At 32.1% G+C, this 22,167-nt stretch overlaps 1 protein-coding gene across 6 annotated transcripts in view; it reads right to left on the bottom strand.

Moving 5' to 3' along the window:
• LOC106881289 (neuroglian) overlaps positions 1 to 22,167 on the bottom strand; it is a 139,766-nt gene that overhangs the window by 23,987 nt on the left and 93,612 nt on the right. For all 6 annotated transcript variants that reach the window (XM_089352510.1, XM_089352511.1, XM_089352513.1 and 3 more), the window contains 11 exons: positions 18,622 to 18,756; positions 17,712 to 17,814; positions 16,341 to 16,531; positions 15,943 to 16,074; positions 14,148 to 14,291; positions 12,826 to 13,007; positions 11,005 to 11,095; positions 9,212 to 9,496; positions 5,524 to 5,888; positions 3,902 to 4,127; positions 3,377 to 3,507 (listed from right to left, as the gene is read on the bottom strand). In XM_089352510.1, coding sequence (XP_089208636.1) covers positions 3,377 to 3,507; positions 3,902 to 4,127; positions 5,524 to 5,888; positions 9,212 to 9,496; positions 11,005 to 11,095; positions 12,826 to 13,007; positions 14,148 to 14,291; positions 15,943 to 16,074; positions 16,341 to 16,531; positions 17,712 to 17,814; positions 18,622 to 18,756 — 1,985 coding nt within the window. The remainder of the gene's footprint in view (positions 1 to 3,376; positions 3,508 to 3,901; positions 4,128 to 5,523; positions 5,889 to 9,211; positions 9,497 to 11,004; positions 11,096 to 12,825; positions 13,008 to 14,147; positions 14,292 to 15,942; positions 16,075 to 16,340; positions 16,532 to 17,711; positions 17,815 to 18,621; positions 18,757 to 22,167) is intronic.

Raw genomic sequence — 22,167 nt, 5'->3', positions numbered from 1 at the left:
TTTGCCTCTATTTTGGAAAACAATCATGTTTCATTCAAGGGATTTCTCATTATGTGAATTTATGAGAAAACCCATGAACGAAACGAGACTGTTTTCCCAAATGGAGGCAAACACCTTTCTCCATGTGATTGACTTGAAAAATTGTTAAGCCATTAGGATATTTTCCTACTCTTCTTAACATGAAACAAATGATAGCCTTAATTCATAAATAAAGAATATATATATATATATATATATATATTATATGTATGTATATATATTATGTGTATGTATATATATATATTATGTGTATGTCATCATCATCATCGTTTAACGTTTGTTTCCATGCTGGCATGGGTTGGATGGTTTGACTGGAGACTGACAAACCAGGTGGCCACACCAGGCTCCAATCTGATCTGGCAATGTTTCTACAGCTGGATGCCCTTCCTAACACCAACCACTCTGAGTGAAGTGGGTGTGATCTCACTTTCCTTGCCGGGTCTTCTCAATCACAGCATATCTCAAAAGGTCTCGGTCTATTGTCATATATGTATATATATGTATGTGTATATATATATATATATATATATATATATATATATATATATATATATATATGTATGTATGTATCATCATCATCATCATCATCATCGTTTAACGTCCGCCTTCCATGCTAGCATGGGTTGGATGATTTGACTGAGGACTGGTGAAACCGGATGGCAACACCAGGCTCTAATCTAATTTGGCAGAGTTTCTACAGCTGATATATATACACGCACACATGTATATATATATATATATATATATATATATATATATATATATATATATATATATATATATACATGTGTATGTATGTGTATATATACATGTATATATATATAACAAAAGACCGAGACCTCTGGAGATATGCTGTGACTGAGAAGACCCGCCAAATAAAGTGAGTTCACATTTGTAACCTACACCAATGTCACATAACCAGTCCACTCAAAAAGTACCTTGAATTGTAGGGTGACATGCCGTGTTTGAGGAGACCTATTGAGTCAAGTACATCAAAATCAAAAACCTTGCCAGATCAGATTGGAACCTGGTGCAGCCTCCTGGCTTGCCAGTCCCCAGTCAAACGATTCAAACCCATGCCAGCATGGAAAACGGATGTTAAATGATGATGATGATGATGATACATATCAATAAGAAACAAGTTAAAAATAATGGTCATTACATATTTTTGCTTTATTGGAGCAAATTTAGCTGACAACTGTTTCCAATGAAGGAAAAATATGTACTGGCCATTATTTTTAACTTGCTTCTTAATTATCACTCTGTATAAAAACCAGTTTGTCTGGAGCTCATCCACGGATTTACAATATAGAATTGTGATGAACCATTACTTTGGACCCTGCCACAAGATTACCTGGTGTTCTTCACTAATCTAAGGAATATTGTTAGCCTGATGTTCTAACAGAGAGCTTACGAATTATTTTGTTTGGATTGATTATCTCTCACTATTTGCTTATCATCATCATCATTTAGTGTTGAATGGTTTGACCAGGGCTGGTAAGCTGGAAGGCTGCATCAGGCTCCAGTCTGATTTGGCATGGTTTCTATGGCTGGATGCCCTTCTTAATGCCAATAACTTAGAGAGAGTAATGGGTGCCATTTGCATGACACTGGTATCTGCCACAATTGCGATTCTACTTGGCTTGATGGGTCTTCTTCTCAAGCATGACATAATGCCAAAAATCTCAGTCATTGCCTCCGTGAGGCTCAACACTTGAAAGGAACTTACCATGTGCTTCCGGCATCAGCCACTTTGCCTAAGTGAGGCCCAGCGCTTGAAAGGTGCTTTTCATGTGCCACTTACATGGCACCAGCATCATCCACAACTATGATTTCACTTGATTTGATGGGTCTTCTCAAGCACAGCATATCACCAAAGGTCTCAGTCACTAGTCATTGCCTCTGTGAGGCCCAACATTCACAGATTATGCTTCACCACCTTGTCCCATGTCTTCCTGGGTCTACCTCTACCACAGGTTCCCTCCACAGTTAGAGATTGGCACTTCTTTACACTGCTGTCCTTGTCCATATGCATCACATGACCGTACCAGTGAAGCTGTCTCTCTTGCACACCACATCTGATGCCTCTTATGCCCAACTTCTCTCTTAAGATGCTTACACTCTGTCGAACATGCACACAGACATTTCACATCCAGCAAAGCATACTGGCTTCATTTCTCTCAAGACTATGCATGTCCTTGGCTGTCTCAGCCAATGTTTCACTGTCATGTAACATTGATGTTTCGCACAAAGGCATCATACAATCTGACTTTCACTCTGAGGGAGAGGCTCTTCATTGCCAGCCGAGGCAGGAGTTCTCTGAACTTTACCCAGCCTAATCTTATTCTTACAGCTATGCTCTCGGAACATCCACCTCCACTACTAACTTGGTCACATAGATAACAGAAGCTATCTACTACCTCTAGCTTATCTCCCTGGCAGTTGATGGAGTCAGGATTTGTGATTTGTCTGCCTTCCTACTTACTAAGACTTTGGTCTTTGCTAAGTTAACTCCAAGGCCTTTCGATTCTAGACCTTGCTTCCATACTTGGAACTTCTCTAGTTCTGGTAGTGATTCAGCTATAAGAACAAGGTCATCAGCATGGAGGAGCTCCCAGGGGCAGCCTGTCTTAAATTCCTCTGTTATTACCTGGAGGACTATGATGAACAAGAGTGGATTGAGGACCGATCCTTGGTGAACCCCTACATGTACCCTGAATTCTTTGCTGTACTTGTTGCTAACCCACACCTTACTGGTAGCATCCCTGTACATGGCTTGTACAGCTCTCACCAATCACTCATCTATCTCTAGTTTCTGCATTGAACACCAGATAAGAGATTGGGGGACCCAGTCAAAGGCTTTCTCCAAGTCAACAAAAGCCAAGTACAGAGGTTTATCTTTGGTTATGTATTTCTCTTGCAGCTGCCTTACCAGAAATATAGCATCAGTAGTGCTTCTCCCAAACTGCATCTCATCTAGACTAACTCTCTCCCTAATTAATTGGGCCCCCCCTCTCTCTCTCTCTCTATATATATATATATCATCATCATCATCATCATTTAACGTCCGCTTTCCATGCTAGCATGGGTTGGACGATTTGACTGAGGACTGGTGAACCAGATGGCTACACCAGGCTCTAATCTGATTTGGCAGAGTTTCCACAGCTGAATGCCCTTCTTAACACCAATACTATATATATATATATAGAACAAATAGTGAGCGATTATCCTCATGAAATGATGATCACACACACACACACACGAAATTCAATTTATAAATGATGCTGTCTAATTAAATGTCTATAAAATTACTATATTGATATATATATATACTTACTCTGTAACCTTTGAAAACACCTCTCATTTTCTCTGTGTCAGTATTAACTGGGTCCCATCGGAATCTTGCAGATGTAGCTGTCATTTCATGGTCGGGATCTAGTTCAAAGTTGCTAGGTACTTCTAGTGGAGCTATAAAATAAAATTTAAATACTTAATGCAAGTAATATTGGGTATATGTAAGTGTTCTAAGTATCAAGTAATTAACTTAAAAAAAAAAGGAACAAACTTTTTAATTAAAAAATGAATATTGAATTCATTTTCAGAGTTAAATTTAAAAGAAACAATAGAAATATACAAAAGCTATTGAATGAGCAAAAGAAGAGTTTTTTTTATTTAAAACATTAAATCTGTAAAATACTACTATTTGTTTTGCATTTATCTTTAAAACTTATAGAAAGTACTCTTTGGAATTCTGTCTTCTTTGCTTTAGCTTCAAGAACTCTGTGTGTGTGTGTGTGTGTGTGTGTGTGTGTGTATATATATATATATATATATATATAAAATTTTGGCAAAGTTTACTTACAATCTTCCCCAGAAAATCCTTCGATTTCTTTAAGATCGACTTGTGCATAACCTTTATCATTCTTTGCAGCAACAGTAATTTTGTATGGTTCATATGTGGTATTGGTTCTGATTTCTTTCTTAGCTTCTTCATTGCCATCAACAGTATAAGTTTCAACCTTATCATCCTTTTCAATTTTGACCTCATAATAAAATCCAGGCCCATTAAACTGCAGAGGTGACATAGGCTTTAAAAACAAATTAATAAATAAGATTACTTAAATGTATGAATTACCTGACATAATAATTATAATTATAAAAAATACAAGTAAAGTAAAGTGATCGAAAAATATAAACAATATCTTAAGTTAAGCAGTAATTCTTCACTTAGATTAAAAGAACTTGTTATTTGTAAAGAGTGAAAATAATCAAAATATTACTATTGATAGATATTTTACAAATTATGAGCAAATGAAAGACAAAATTGACCTCCAACTGTATCTAGATTCAGAATTATGCAGCTAGAACAACAATGACATACTCTGTTGTTAAGTTTGGATGATACTGAGGTATATTCTCTGTTGCAAACATTTGAGTAAGACACACACAAAGAAAATCTCCTTGACACCATAAGAATGTTTCCTATTTACCCCAAACATGATCTATATATTTCCTGATATTATGTTGATATAACTAAATCTGTTACTGTCCATCAGTTAACCCACAGTCACAAGGCATTTGTCAATCTGAGGCAATGGTAGAAGACTTCAGTGCAGGTGTCAAACCTGGAACCACATGGATGCAAAGTGAACTTTTTTTTATATAGCCATACTAGCTTTTTGTTGCTTTGCAACATCAAATGCTACACATATCTGTGAAACTACTTCAGTACATATTTAACAACTAAATGTGGCGGCGGCAAATATATTTTACGATTCTGTATTGTTACTGTTTACCTCTCGTTCAGAGATTTAATATAGCTTATTTCAGTATATTCTTCAATAAATTATTATATGAATATGATGCTGTCAATGAAGAAGTAATTATATATTATTCTCTGACTTATAACATGAATATAGTTTGGAGAAAGGGGCAGTGCCCATGGCTCTTATAGACCAGACAAGATCAGTGACATTGATGGTGCTTCTGTTCAATTCTGATTAAACTGTTGCAATTCAATGACTACAAGAAAGGCATGCAGAAAGGAAATTCCAGGGAGGAGTGAAATAAGAAAAGCAGCCAGTGTGGGACTTGGTAAATTAGACACAACATATGTAATAAGAGAAGAAATGAATCAGGAGGGCCTGAGTGGAGGTGTCTCAAATTCTAGGACTCAGAGAAGATACCTTTTCCTCAATCCTTTCCCCACAGAATTTGTATCTCTTTGTTACCCATCTTCCCAACTTTACATGTCTGGAATGTCTAGGAGGCCTGAATGGAATATGGGCACTGACTCTTACTTTGAACTAATTAGCTAAAACATTTTGATGAATACCAAAACATTATAGTGGTGGATTATGACAATGATCATAATGATGATAACAATAGTTGTTAGTGTGATAAGAAAGTGAATCTTCTTTTCTTCCAAATGTAACAGGTAAAGTGTATTCAATGAGAAAAAGAAAACTTTCAAATGTTACTTACATCCCAGACCACAACTAAGTAGTCCTTCTTGTTGATTAAGGTCCTCACATTTTTGGGATGGAATGGTGGGAAATCAGCAGCAGTTGTACACACATTATCTGCAGGTTCACTAGGTGCCCCGGTTCCTAATTCATTTACTCCCCTAACTCGGAAGGTAAAGTTTGACCAAGATGTCAATTCTGTTTCCCACTTTTCAACTTTATCATCTGTCTTGCCCTTCTCATACCAAGCATCATCAAAAGAAGTTTTGAACTCAATGATGTAATGAGTAATAGGTGAATAATTATCTTTTCCTTCTTTCCAAGCAATTGTAGCACTTTCGGGTTGACAATTAACCTTAACATCTGTAGGAGGGTCTGGGGGTCCTAAAATATAAGACAGGTTGTCATAATTATTTGTTGAAAATACATACACACACACACAGACATACATCTATTAATTTCAAATTTTGGTGGAGGGGGTAAGTCGATTACACTGATTCCAGCACTCAACTGGTACTTATTTTATCATATCAAAAGGATGAAAGACAAAGTAGACAGGGGTGGTATTTGAACCCCGAATGTTAAGGTGGACAAAATGCTGCTAAGCATTTTGCCCAGTGCGCTAACAATTCTACCAGCTCACTGCTTTATATATATATATATATATATATATATATATATATATATATATTAGGGAAAAATTCCAAATTTACAGGGAAAAATTCAATTTAATTTATCAAAATTAAATTAAATTTCACAATATATAATATATAAATATATAATTTAGAGAAAAAAAACACAATTATTCAATTCATCCATGAAAATCCACAATCACATAGAAAAAATTAATAAGTAAATATACTAAAAAGACCTATAATAAAAATAAAAAAAGTACAAAGTAATAAATATTAAAATAGTAAAAATGACTACACATGTTTCATAATCATATTTTCAAGTTAAAATTAACATTATTAAAGAGATTTTAAAACTAACATTATTAAAGAGATTTTAAATATAATCGATATGTTCCTTAGAGATAATAAAAAATATAATAATATTTTTTCTAGTAATAATTTGGGAGTTGGTTATTCTACTACTAATAATGTTGGTAACATTATTTCTTCTTTTAATAGATTTAAGTTAAATAAGTTTTACAAATATAAATTAAATACTTATTCTAATAAAAATAATAAGGACCAGGATATAATTAATTGTGCATGTAGAGATAAGACCAAATGTAAATTTAATAATAAATGTGATTTGAAGGATGTGGTGTATAAATGTATAGTGACTTTAATTGATGTGAATAAATTTAATGGTTATAATTTAAATAAGATTTACATAGGATCGACTTCGAATAAAATTAAATTATGTGTGGCTCAACACATGAATTCCTTTAAGAATAGAAATTTGATTAATTCTACTGGCCTTAGTAAATATATTTGGGAACTAAAATCTAAAAATAATAAGTACATTTTAAATTAGGAGATAGCTTGTAAGGCAAAATCTTTTCTTATAGGTAGTAATTTTTGTATGTTGTGTACTAGTGTACTAATGAATTTAAGGAGATATTAAATAATAATAATATTTTGATTAACTCCCTTGATGAATGTAAAATTAAATGTAGACATAAATTAAATTGTTTATATAATAAGTTTAGCTAATTGTGTATATATATATATATATATATATATATATATATATATATATATATATATATATATATATATATGTGTATATATATGTGTGTACCCTATTTTACTAATTGTAGTAGTTATAATTTGTACTTATAAAGTGTGTATTAATTAGTACGATAATATTTTTAGTGAATATTATATATTAATAATTAAATGATACTATGATTTTTACAAAATAAATAATTTAAATATTTTAATTAAGTTATTTAATGTAAATATATTAATTTCTAGTATTTTAGCTTCTTTCATGTATATTTTCTAATTTATGTATTTTAGTTTTAATTTATTAAACTTTGAAATTAATTAGAATTTAAAATTTTCTAGTAAATGTTTATAATACTGCTAATTTTTTATTATGATTACAGCTAAAATACATTCTGATTTTATAAATAAAACTTAAATACATATTTATATATCTCTTTATTCTATTACTTTTCTTTACGCCATATTTTCACGTAATATAATTCTAATAAATGCTAAGTTAAAAGTATAACGTCTAACATTTTAGTTTAAACTAAAGCTTCAATAAGATAAGTATTGCATTTATTTTCAGTAATATTGTTAAATGTTTTTCTTTTATTTATTGGTAAAAATAAATATTTTTATATAAATTCATTTAATATTTATTGTTAGTTGATATATATACATTGATTTTATTATTATTATTGTATTTTAATCTGACGATTAGCTATATTTTTGAATAGAATTGATTTTCGATCAATCTATTTTGAATCGATTTGATTTTTATTTATTTTATTTTCTATTTGAAAATATGGTTATGAAACACATGTAGTTATTTTAATATTTATTACTTTGTACTTTTTTTATTTTTATTATAGGTCTTTTTAGTGTATTTATTTATTAAATTTTTCTATATGTTAATGTGGATTTTCATGGATGAATTGAATTGAATTGTGGCTTTTTTCTCTAAATTATATATATATATATATATATATATATATATATATATATATATATATATATTAACGTCTGTTTTTAATGTTCTGTTATAATAAAAACAATTTTACGTTAATCTGATGGCTTACTCTATACTTTTGTACAGTACAAATTTATTATTCTTAAACAAGAATGTTACTGATAGTGACTTTGAAGTTTCAGCCAGCTAAGCCATTGTTGGCCAATGCTTTAGCTGGATGAAACTTTGAAGTCACTGTCAATAATATACATACACACACACGTGTGAGTGAGTCAGTATGTATGTATGTATATACATACACACACACACATACACAATTAAGCATTGCTTAATTGTATTTATATACTTAATGAGTGGGTGGAAAGGGCAATTTAGTCTTAATGATATGGCTCATCCAATAATTACCATAAACATAAAACTAAACATTAGTGTGGATATATAATTTTATTCTTTCACTTGTTTCAGCCATGCTGGGACACTGCCTTGAAGGCTTTTAGTTGAATGAATTGGTCTCTACTTATTTTTTTTTAAGCCTGGTACTTATTCTATCAGACTCTTTTGTCAAATTTCTAAGTTACTGGGACACAAATAAATAACACCAGTTGTCAAGCAGTGTTGTGGGACAAGCACAAAAACACATACACGCATATTCATGTGTGTGTGTGCATATACAGACACACACACACACATATATACATATAGACACACACACACACAAATATATATGATGGGCTCCTTTCAATCTCCATCTACCAAATCCTTTCACAAGGCTTTAGTTAGCCTAAGGCTATAAAAGAAAACACTTAACACTTGCCCAAGATGCCATGCAGTAGGACTTAACCCAAAACCATGTGGTTGGGTAGCAAACTTCTTACCACACAGCTATGCCTGCACCTATATATACACAGGGAGTTCATAGAATTAAAAAAAAACTAAATTAAGGCTGTTGAGATTTGAATTGGAATATTGATAGAATTAGTATTGCAAGCAGACATTGCAAATGTTCACTTTGATGTTACACTATTAAAATATAATTGATTTCCAATAGCACAAAGATGATTTGAACACATTACCTTTCACTTTCAACTCTGCTCCTTTTGTGGCATTATCTAAGCCATTGCTAGCCACACAAGTATAATTCCCAGAATCTTTGTTGGAAAGGTTAGAAATAATCAGGTTGTTGCTTTCTTCATGCTTAATATTTGGATCATTAACATCAACAGGTACACCGTCTTTATACCAGGATATCTTCAAATTGTCAATTTCATAAGAGTCTGTAATTGCATAGCAGGTAAACAATGCTGTCTTTCCAACCATGACGACCATGTCATCAGGGCCCTCAACAATACTGGTGCGTTCTGAAAAGGTGATAGAAATATAATAAATACCATTTCATTTATCAGTTGTCTACATACTTGGCTCTACATAGCTATTTTTTTGTTTTGAAAGTCTGGTACTTCTTCTATTGGTCGCTTTTGCTGAACTGCTAAGTTGGGGGTGTAAATGATGCTGAGTACCCTCATCACTTGTTCCTCTTACAGCTCAATACTATCAGTCATGCTTCTGCTATATCCTTTGAGCCTCTCTGTAAAAAGGTTGGCAAGTGAGCAAACATGGGAGACAAGAGAATCCTTTATTCATGTCATGGACAAGGGTATCTGTATAGTGCAGGTGCCAGGGAAAATTGCTCCCAGAAAACTTGGTAAAGTCTAAGGTTGAAAGGACCCTTTAGACTTGTAGGAGATAAGGCACTGTCTGAGTAATGGTACCATGAAAGGAAGCACCCTGTATATTTTGTAAAGTGGTTGATATTAAAAAGGGCATCAAGCCATAGAAACCAAGTAAAATATGCAATTCACAAGTGATACTCATCACAGCTTGATGAGAAGCACCTCCTAATATGATTTACTTATGCTTACTGTGGTGACCCATCTAAACCATGCCAGTATGGAGAGTGGACATAAAATAATGATGATGATGATGATGTAATGTTATGATGTGTAAGAAGTGAAGCAACAAGTTTACAAAATATAAACTTTTTAAACCTGTTACATGGCCCTGTGGTTAGCAAACTTGCTTCACATTCATGTAGTTTTGGACTTGATTCAAATGCAAAGTGGCCAAATGTCCTCTGCCAGTTATGTAGTGATATCATACCATGGAAGAACTTACTGCAGTCTTATCTACTGTCACTGCTATATAGATACATCATACCATGGAGGAAATTATCATAGTTTTATCTACCACTGTTATCCAGAGGAACTTATTTCAGTTTATTCTGCTTAATGCAGTTGAGATAAACATTTTGCTCTCTCACTGAATATAATCCTTTCTATATTACATCGATCCCAGTGTTTCACTGGTACTTAACTTATCGACCCTGAAAGGATGAAAGGCAAAGTTGGCCTTAGCGGAATTTGAACTCAGATTGTAGCAACAGGTGAAATACTGCTAAGCATTTTGCCTGACATGCTAATGATTCTGCCAGCTTGCTGCCTCTTACTGAATATATTGCCAAATTATTATAGTTGCTTTACTCATGTCAGTATCTGAGCAATGTCAATACATCTTAGAGCATTGAAATTTAATGAAATGGACCACTGAATCTTGAGAGTCTTTCTTATGGCTACAATACCAGTAACAAGATCTGAGGCATCAGACTAACCAGCTGTAACTCTCTACTGTAATGTTACAGATGAATTAACCTAAAATTACCATTAACATTTTATACCTTAAGGAAGAAAAAATTATTGTAGTAATGAGGTAATGAGCTGATTTTGTAAAAGCTTTGATATAAAACTCCTGAAAAGAAAAAAGACTTGAGAATAAGAGAAACAGATCAGTAAAGTCACATGAATGAACTTACTTCGAACAGCTAGTTTGCCTGTGGAACTCATTCCACCAAATTTATTTTTAGCACGACAAGTATATTCTCCTGAATCTTTAGCTTGTACCCCCTTTAAAGAAAAGATAAATATATATATTTATAAAGTGAAGAATGGAGCAAATCCAAATGTTGAGGTCATTGAACATGTATCAAAAAATCTGACAGTAGGAGAATCAAAACCATGCACTAGATAATATAAGTATTCCTAGAGAATATAAATATACTACCAAAACAATGATTATCAGAAGCAACTAATGAGTAGAGGATCAGAGCTTGTGCAGGTTATTTATGATGTAGGTAAACATGTAGTGAAACCCTATCAAAAGTTTGATAATATCTTTTGTTAAAACCTGTTCTTTTTTACATTTTGGAATCATTAGCTGCTATTATCTATTCCAAGGCCAATTCTAAATTCAGAAGAGCTATGATCAAAAACATTTAGGATCATCACATCCTCTTTCAGTAAAGTTTCTAACATCTTATTTTTTAAAGACTGTAGAATATGGGCTGAGGAATATTCAGTTGCTATTTCAAACAGGTCAATCGAGTATACTAAAGATTCTTCATTGGCTGGTGGAATCATTAGTTGATGATATGATGAAAGGACTTTATGGAAAATGAAGAGTTGATCCTTGATGTGTGAATGATATCTGAGATCTTGCAGAATAATGAGTTTACCATCATGAAGTTTAAAATGTAAAATTACTAAATGAAAAGCTAGAGATTTCATTTCTTTGAAATAGAACACTGAATTCTACATTTCCAAATTTTGAAGTAGCAAAATCTTCTAGAGCAGTTTAAGTAATGTTTGGCACCAGCTTAACTTCAGGCACAACTTAAGTACAGAAACACAATTAAGTTTGGTATCTTATATATTTGGTTATCATAACATATGTTTGTTAACAGGACAAAAACAGAACTTCTAGATGGTCACTTAATTTGTCAGATATAGCAGCCAAATTTTTCACAATCACCCTCTCATCTTAGAAACAGGACTTTCCACAGTATCAGTATTTTACATATCTACTTTTCTGTGCTAGCATTGGTAGGACAGTTTTACTGAGGCAGTATTTTATGGCCAGATATTTTTTCCATCAAACCTTTTAGTTGTCTTGTATGACTCATAGGAACACACTGTATCTGTTCGAAAACGATCATGTGATTAGGTAATAGAAGGTAAAGGCTAAAGACCTCCTTTGGTCATGAATGACCATGAGATTGCACCTAGAAAGTTACCCTCCAAGGTACAAGTTCGAGCAAGGTTGTTTTATGGAAGACCAGCAGTTGCTCATGCATACCAGCTTCCCCTCTCCACACCACTGATGTCACCCAAGAGGAAGGCAAAGGCCAATGCAGCTTGGCACCAGTGACATTGCAACCCATTTCTATAGCTGAGTGAATTGGAGCAATGTGAAATAAAGTGTCTTGCTCAAAAACACAACACACAGTCCAGTCCAGGAATTGAACTCACTACCTCATGATTGTGAGCCCAGCGTCTAACCACTGAGCTATGCACCTTCACCATTAGGTAATACAATTTGGAATATAATGTACCAGAAAAAAGAAAACCTTAAGATGGTCTTGGCTGGAGAAAAATAATAGGTCTGTGGCTTGCATCTAGTCATTTGACCAACTACCTACTGTGTCATACACCTGTTCAATCTGGATTGGCCAAGAGTTAAACAACAACAACAACAACATCAAAAACAAAACATGTATTTTTGCACAAACACTCAGTCACAAGTGTTTGGAATTATGATGAAAACAAAAGAATTTGTTAGCATATATCCATATACTTACAGTTATTTTTAAAGCACCACTAGGTAACATTTCATGTCTTTCACTCTTAATTAGCTGATCACCTCTGAACCAAGTTATAGCTGGTGTTGGTTTACCTTCTGCAACGCATGGTAATACTACAACAGATTCTGCTGCAACTTTAGTTAATTCAGGAACTCCTTCCGAAAATGACGGTGGAATTGCTGAAATATAAATACAAAAGAAATGTGAAAATTGCTTTAATATATTTACTCTTCAAATTGTGGAAGAACAATTTTTTTTTTACTTTTTCAGTTACCGGACTGTGACCATGCCGAGACACCATCTTGAAGGGTTTAGTTGAACAAACTGGTCCCAAGTACTTATTAAGTTTGGTATTTAATCTATCATTCCCTTTTGCTGAACCACTAAGTTTTGGGGATGTAAACAATTATCAAGTAGTAAGAGACAAACATAAACACAAAGATGCATGTGTGTGTACACATATGCGAGGGGGTGCTGAAAAGTTCCTGGCTTTAAGGGTATCGTAAAAAACCTGGTTGGAGGCCCAGCCTTCTGGGCTCTTTTACATGACTTAGATGGAATGTCAAATATATGTATATATATATGTATATATATATATATATATATATATATATATATATATATATATATATATATATATATATAGAGAGAGAGAGAGAGAGAGAGAGATAAATAAATAAAAATAGATAGATAAATATAAATAGTAAAATAGTAAAATAGTATAAATATATATAGTAAAATATAAATAGTAAAATAGTAAGATAGATTGGTTTGGTCATGGTTGTGTGATCCAAGAAGTTTGCTTGGCAACAACATGGTTTCAGGTTCAGTTTTACTGTGTGGCACTTTGCTATAATTTTCTGCTATAGCCTCAGACCATCCAAAGCCTCGCAAGTGAATTTAGTTGATGGAGACTGAAAAGAAGCCTATTGCATATGTATACATCCAGGAATTTTTCAGCACCCCCTTGTAATTTTACTGATGAGGTATTGATTAATCTGAGGCTTTGGTTACCAAAAGGGCTAGGGCTAGGGCTACTCAGTGGAATTAAGGACAGGATACAGTGGTTGAGAAATCAGTTTCTTAAATGAATACTCATACCTGCACCTATCTATTTATTTTATATCTATCAAAGGGATACTATTTAAGCTAACTTCTGAGTGAAGGTTGGTTGTGTTTATGCAAATATTTATTCACTTTTCTTATCGTAGTAAATATTATTAATACATTTATTCCTTCAAATAAGAACACAACCATTTTAATTGTATTTGCATAATATCATGAAACTAAATTGAATTTCAACATTAGCTCATATTTACCTAACACATTTAGATAGAAATCGGCCCATAAGTAACCATTTTCATTTGAAGCATTGCACTGAATAACCTTTGAATCATTCCTTGTTAACATAAAATATTTCAAAGTATCGTTTTGAAATTGCTGATTTACTCGCGGAGGAACAGCTGAAAAAGACAAAACAAAAAACAAAGTAAATAATCACATGAGACATCATGTATTAGATTTAAAAACAAAAAAAACAATGTAAATAATTAAATAACATATCATGTCTGGGATAAAATAACAATAAAAAGTTTTCACTTTGTCCATTTTACATCTCTTTTCAATACTAGCATGCGTGAATGAATACTTATTATTAAGGCATTATTTTAAAGTTGGATATCCTTCCAGATGCTAACTCTTCATTGTTTCTCAAGTAAGTGTTTTTAATTCCACTTGTACATGAAAGCACAGAGCTACAGCAAGATTTGTTAATAGGGAATGCCAACATAACATCATTTTCCTTGAACATGGAATGTAAACAATAACACAGGTACACACACCCAAACTCACACATAGACACAGATGGGATGCCATACAATTTCCATCTATTAATTCCACTTACAAGGCATTAATCAGCCCAAGATATCATAAGATAGAACTTGAAACCATGTAGCTGTATACTGAAATTTGTATTCACACAGCCATGCCCACATCTATTATATTTTGTATTTTCTCCTACAAATGTACTTATAAAATATTTTATTTTTGTAATGTTGCAAATGATTTATTGAATGCATGAGCACGTTTCATGCTTTGGTAGTTTTAAATACTGAAATCTTGTAGTCAAGATACAAGGTTCAATTACATATTAGAGCAGTTATGTTCCAAGATGTAACTGATTCCTAACTAAATTTTTCAGATCCTAAACTGTTTCTCAAAGATCTATATTTAACTGAATGTTTATTTCTGTTCATGTGTTTTTTAAATTATCTACTATGGGCAACATTTTTTTGAGAACAGGGCCACATGAGGCATGGCTCATCCTCAGACAGGTTGCACTACATAAAACATTTGAGGTAATTTTTTGTTAGGTGTGCCATTCAGAGAGTCTCACAGGCTGCAGTTTGCCTGTAATTGATTTACTGTATCATCCTTACCCAGCTATCTTAATTGTTCAGCTTTGAGGGGTTAGAAAACAGATAAGAGTTATGCAATCTTACTGGATATAAAAAGTAACCCCTTCAGTCTATTCTCTAGGTTTAATATTATACAATTAATAAAATTCTCTTCTTTTAGCCATTGGATTTTATGTATGGAGAAATACTATTATAATATGTTTTCTACAATAGGCACAGGGCTTAAAATTACGGGAGAGGGAGCTTGTCAATTATATTGACCCCAGTGCTCAACTGGTACTTAATTTATTGACTCTGAAAGGATGAAAGGCAAAGTTGATCTTGGTAGAATTTGAACTTAAAACATAAAGCCAAAAGAAATGCTGCTAAGCATTTTGTCCAGCATGCTAATTATTCTGCTAACTCACCACTTCAGAAATAATATATAACTACACCATCATGTGACTATTATACAAAGACAAGTCAATGACACAATAATAAAAACACCATATATATAGTGCAGGAGTAGATTAGACAGAAATGGGGAAATTTTAGAGAAATACTAGCTCTTGGCATGAAGAAATCATTTCCTTCTCAGCCAAGGGTGTAACCATATCAATTTTATATCCTCATTCTAAATTACAGAATTACATGAAAACATGATAAAGAATTTTCTTGAATAAGGGACAAAGTGAAGTAGAAAATAGAAGAAACTTGCATTGTATGGGTTGTCCATTGATGTACCATTTCACTTCAGGTTTTGGTCTACCAAGTGCTTGGCAGGAAAATGTCACATTTTCATCAACTCCTTTGGTTACATCTTCAGGAACAGTTACCCAATATGGTCGAGCTGAATGAAAGAATAGAAATATTCAGTGGGGGGGGGGGGAAAAAAAAAAAAAAAAAAAAAAAAAAAAAGCTCTCATATTCTGCAAATTAAATTTTTTTAATTTTTAAGAGGATTTTAAGTAGAGTTTTAAAATAAAAGAGTCCTTAATTATTAAAATTGTATTCTTTTGTTATGGAAATTTTAAATATAATTTGTATTTTAAATATTTTTCTTCAACTTCTTTTGACATTAATTCATCTTCATGCTCAATTCTATTTGAAACTTACATGCAACAGTAACTGTAAATTTTTTAGAAATTTCCCCATCGGTGACTTCATTATCTCCAATACATTGATACTCTCCAGCATCATCAAAATCAACGTTCTTTATAACAAGTTCAAGATTATTAATTCCATTTTCAGTTCTTTCAATATCTATTTTTCCATTCAAGCGTTTCCACACGACTGATGGTGTAGGACTGAAATATAACAACAATAACAATTGTAAATGGAAATTTATATTCTGAGTGTTATAGTTTTCTAATGAAAATCAAATTATTCTAAACATACGAATAATCTCATTAGTATCAACACATTAGTTGTTTTTTTTTTTTTTGTAGAATTATTTCAACAAGATTAACAAAAAAAAAAAAATCCCTATTTTTCATGTTGGATAGTTGTTAGTGCAAATTCAGGTAATTGTATAAAGCATGCTGACAACCTTTAATCCTTTAGCATTCAGATGACTCTGTCAAATGTATTGCTTATCTATTTACATTCATCATCATCATCATTTAATGTTCGCTTTCCATGCTGGTATAGATTAGACTGGAACTGGTAAGCCGAAGAGTGGCACCAGGTTCCAGTCTGATTTGGCATGGTTTCTATGACTGGATGCCCTTCCTAATGCCAACCACTCCAAGAGTGTAATGGGTACTTTTTATGTGCCACTGGCAACAGCCATGACTACAATTTCATGGGTGCCATTTACATGACACTGGCAACAGCCATGACTATGATCTCACTTGGCTTGACAAGTCTTCTCAAGCACAGCATATTGCCAAAAGGTCTCAGTCACTTGTCATCAACTCTGTGAGGCCCAACATTCAAAGATCATGCTACCAACAACAGACAAGATTATGATTCCATGGGTGCCATTTACATGACACCAGCAATGGCTATGACTATGATTTCACTTGGTTTGATGAGTCTTCTCAAACACAGTGTATCGCCAAAGGTCTTGATCACTTCCATGGGGCCCAACATTCAAAGATCATGATTCACCACCTCATCTCATGTCTTGGGTCTATCTCTTCTATAGGTTCCCTCCAGAGTTAGAGATTGACACATTGTTTTGAATTAATCATGTATTATCATGTAGCTTTCTGATTTCAATGATGTGCTCATATAGATTTAGAATGATATTGTAGTATAGGTGTGAAAGGTTGGGTCTGGTTAGCTTGAACATAAAACAGATAGAACACTTTGACTGGATATGGCTGAATTAAATGCTAAAGGCTTAAACTGACATGTTCTAACTTTACACTTTATATATTGTAGATTATGCTCATTGGTGTTATATTTCTTAGATATCAACTATGTAAAAATAGAGAATTTCAATTATTATAAGACAGAATAACGAAATAACTTTATACATACTTGCCACTGAAAATACATTTCATTTTTAGATCATCACTTCTTAGAACTTTGATGTCAATCTTTGAAACCCAAAAGAGCTCAACTGGCTTTTTAATTGATCCGTCTGAAAAAGAAATTATAACCAATGTTTGTTATGAGTGTTTAATGAAGTTTTAATTCAAGGATTTTGTTAAGGTAAAGTGTTAATAAATGAAATAAATATAACATCGCAGCTAGTATATGATCTTTATTATATCTAAGGGTCTTTTCTACATCATTTATACACTTTGATCTTAACCAAAAATTGAGTCACAAGTGAAGCTCTCTAACACATTACCAGTCAGTGGGAGCCTTAACATGCTATCATCTGGTCTCTGGGTGCTTTCAGTAGAGTTCACTCTATTGCAAGTATTCAAATCAGGTCCTTAGTTCCCTCCACATTTTTCTTGCTGATATTAAGATAGGATATCAGTTGTATCAGAAAAATTAGTATGAAAGGACCTACTGAATGTGGATACTTCACCTATCCCTTTTGACTAAATTTATAAAATAAGAATTTCAGTTTTAGAATATGCATCATTTAAGTTATAATATTTTCTAATAATTTTTTCTATTATAGGCACAAGGCCAGAAATTTTGTGAGGAAGAACTAGTTGATTACATTGACTCCAATGCTCAACTGGTAATTATTATATTGCCCCCGAATGGATGATAGGCTAAGTTGACTTTGCTGACATTTAAACTCAGAATGTAAAGCCAGAAGAAATACTGCTAAGCATTTTGTCTGGCACATTAATGATTCTGCTAGCTTGGGAAAATATCATTTTATTACATTAGATTTGAGTAAAATTTCATGAGAACTGAATTGACAGTATGTATATTAAATGAAATGGGATTGATAGCATGTATAATAAATATAATGTCAACTTACCTCGTACTACCTCTGGTTTAATAACATGATCAAATCCTTGTCCAAAAATCCTCAAGAAAAAAATGTTTGCTGAACACATATAGTTATTACCATCTTGGTAATCATGTGCTTCTACATTAGCGAAATATAAATTACCTGAAGAATAAATATTAGTAAATGAGTTTTGAATTGATGAATTATAAATTTATACAGTTCATGCACAAAATATAAACGCATAAATATAGAATCCCCTTTAAGATATGACCAACTGATATACAAGCAAAATAATAACAAAATTCTCACACATAATGACAATATACACATGTATTATACGTATGGATATATATGTGTATGTATGTGTTTGAGTGTCTATTTATCACTATACATCCATCTGTCCATCCATACATGCACATGCACACACACACATACACAAGCATGAATGTGTGATCAAGAAGTTTGCTTTGCAACCATGTAGTTCTGGATTTGTTCAACATGCAGCACTTTGGAAAAGTGTCTTTGAATACATCCTTGGATTGACCAAAAGCTTGTGAGTGGAATTTGGTAGACAAAACTATGTAGAAATCTGCCATATATGTTCTCATCCTCATCATAATCATCATTGCTTTTATGTCTGTTTTCCATGCTGGCATGTGTTGGATAGGTTGCCATTGATAAAGTTTGTTCTTATTAAGAGTTATGGCTCTCCTAGATGCAAACAAACCAATACTGGTTGTCAGGTAGTAGTGGGGAACAAGCACAATGACACACACATGCACACACACACACATACATACATATATATATATATATATATATATATATATATATATATATATATATATATATATATACATACATACATACATAATGGGCTTCCACACAATTTCTACCTACCAAATTCATGCACAAGGCATAGGTCAGCCTGGGGCTCCAATAGAAGATTCTTTCCCAGGGTGCCATACAGTAGGACCGAACCCCAAACCATATCGTTGTAAAGTGAGCTTCTTAAATAAACATCCATGCCTGTGCCTATTACTTGGAGACACAAGGCACATTATAAAAACATGGCTAGCTACATGTCTTCATAGCAAGAAACTATTGGCAGCTCTCATCTTTATACAGCGTATATTAAATGATATACATCTATTACACACACAAATTGTTGGTAAAACATAAATCCAAAAAAGCACATTCTAAGTTATAGAGCAGTGTATTATTTAATAAAGTTAGATCCCATAAACCGACCTTATCTAACTTTATATATATATATATATATATATATATATATATATATATATATATATATATATATATATATATATATACATATATATATATATACATATATATAAAAATATATATAATAGTATAAAGTTTAACCATTTTTGTTTAAAACAAAACTTCAATTAGTTTAGTTTAGTGTTGCATTTATTTCCAATAATATTGTTCACTATTTATTTTTGATTTATGGGATAAATAAGTAGTTTTTTATATAATTTTTTTGATTATTAGCTTATATTCTAATTAAGGTTAAGTTACTAGTACTATATTTAAAATGTTATTTAAACTAAAGATTCGATTAGATAAGTTTTGTAATTCTTTTCAATAAGTTTGTTAAATGTTTTTCTTTTATTTAATGGTGATATAATTATTTTTATATAAACTAATTTATATAAATTAATTTTTGTTAGCTTATACTAAAATTAAAGTTATTTATATTACTTTTATAATTTTAGTTTAGTTTTAACCTAAAACTTCGTTTAACTTGTATTTTAAGCAAGAGATTTGTTAAGATAAGATTTGCATTTAATATTTCTGTTAGTTTATATTCTAATAAATGTAAAGTTAAGAATGTCACGTTTATAATTTTCTTTTTAATAATATTGTTCAACATTTTTCTATATTGATATAAGTATTTTTATATACATTCATTTGTTATTTATTGTTGGTTGTTATATACATTCATTTTATTATTATTATTGATGTATTTTCACCTGAAGATTAGCTATATTTTTGAATAGAATTGATTTTCAATCGATTTAATCGATTTGATTATATTTTATTTTCTATTTGAAAACTTGGTTATGAAACACGTGTAGTCATTTTATTATTATTATTTTATGATTTTTACTTTGTATTTTATTGTACTTATTTATTGTGTAGTCACTCATTAATTTTTTCTATATGTGACTTTGGATTTTCATGGATGAATTCATGAACTTTGGTTCTTTTCTCTAAATTATATATTTATATATTATATACTGTGGAACTTAATTTAATTTTTGATAAATCAAATTTAATTGAGTTTTTACCTGTAAATTTGGATTTTATCCCTTATATTATTATCATTATATATATATATATATATATATATACACATACACACACACGTATATATATATATATATATATATATATATATATATATATATATATATATATACTGGGTTGACAAGAAAGTAGTTTCATTTTTTGCAAATAGACAGAGTTATTATTTTTTTGAATGTCTTTTGTCAATGTCATGATTTAGCTGTTACTTCTAGCTTACTTTGGAAGCAAATTGTGTGTAATTTTGTTCAATGTCAATTTTAACATGGAGTGCAAAAACAAACATTTTCGGCATATTTTGCTTTTTTATTTCAATGAAGGCAAGAAAACTACTAAGGCTCCCAAAGAGATATGTAAAGTTTATGGTGTTGATTGCTTAACAGAACACACATGTCAGAAACGAGATTTTTTCACTGAAAGATGACCAACGTTCTGGACGACCAACGTTCTGGACGACCTACTGAAGTTGATGACTGAATCAAAGCCATAATTGAATCTGATTGTCATATAACTGTGTGAGAGATTTCAGAGAGGTTAAATGTACCACAAACAACAATTGAAAATCACTTAAAATGTCTTGGAAAAATTAAGAAGCTTGATATTTGGGTCCCACATAAATTGAAAGAGACTCACTTAACACAACAAATCAATATTTGTGATATGCATTTCAAACGCAATGAAATCAACCTCTTTTTGAAGCAAATCATCACCGGTGATGAAAAATGGACTGTTTACGATAACATCAATCAAAAGCAATTATGGTTCAAGTGTAATGAACCAGCATAAACCACATTGAGAGCTGAATTGTATCAAAAAAAGGTCATGCTGTCAATTTAACTCAATTACAAAAGTGTTGTGTATTTTGAGCTGCTTCCAAGGAACCAAATGATAAATTCAGATGTTTACTGTCAACAATGAAACTGAAGGAAGCAATCACAGAAAAACAGCTAGAATTGACAAATTGTAAAGGAATCATGTTCCACCATGACAATGCTAGACCAATGCTAGCTCGTGGAAAATTATTGGAATTGATTGGGAAGTGATGTCACATCCACCATATAACCCTGACCTTGCATTTCAGATTACCATTTATTTTGAAGTTTGCAAAATTGTTTGAATGGTAAAACTTTCAATAATGATGATGACCTGAAATCACACTTGCTTCAGTTTTTGGCTGATAAAGATTAAAAGTTCTATGAGCGCGGAATCATGAAGTTGCCAGAAAGATGGAAAAAGGCC

Source organism: Octopus bimaculoides, chromosome 5 (assembly GCF_046866305.1).
Source record: "Octopus bimaculoides isolate indiv1 chromosome 5, ASM4686630v1, whole genome shotgun sequence".
In the NCBI taxonomy this organism is placed as follows: domain Eukaryota; kingdom Metazoa; phylum Mollusca; class Cephalopoda; order Octopoda; family Octopodidae; genus Octopus; species Octopus bimaculoides.
The sequence above is the reverse complement of the archived record's forward strand: the minus strand, read 5'-3'. Positions and strand labels throughout refer to the sequence as shown.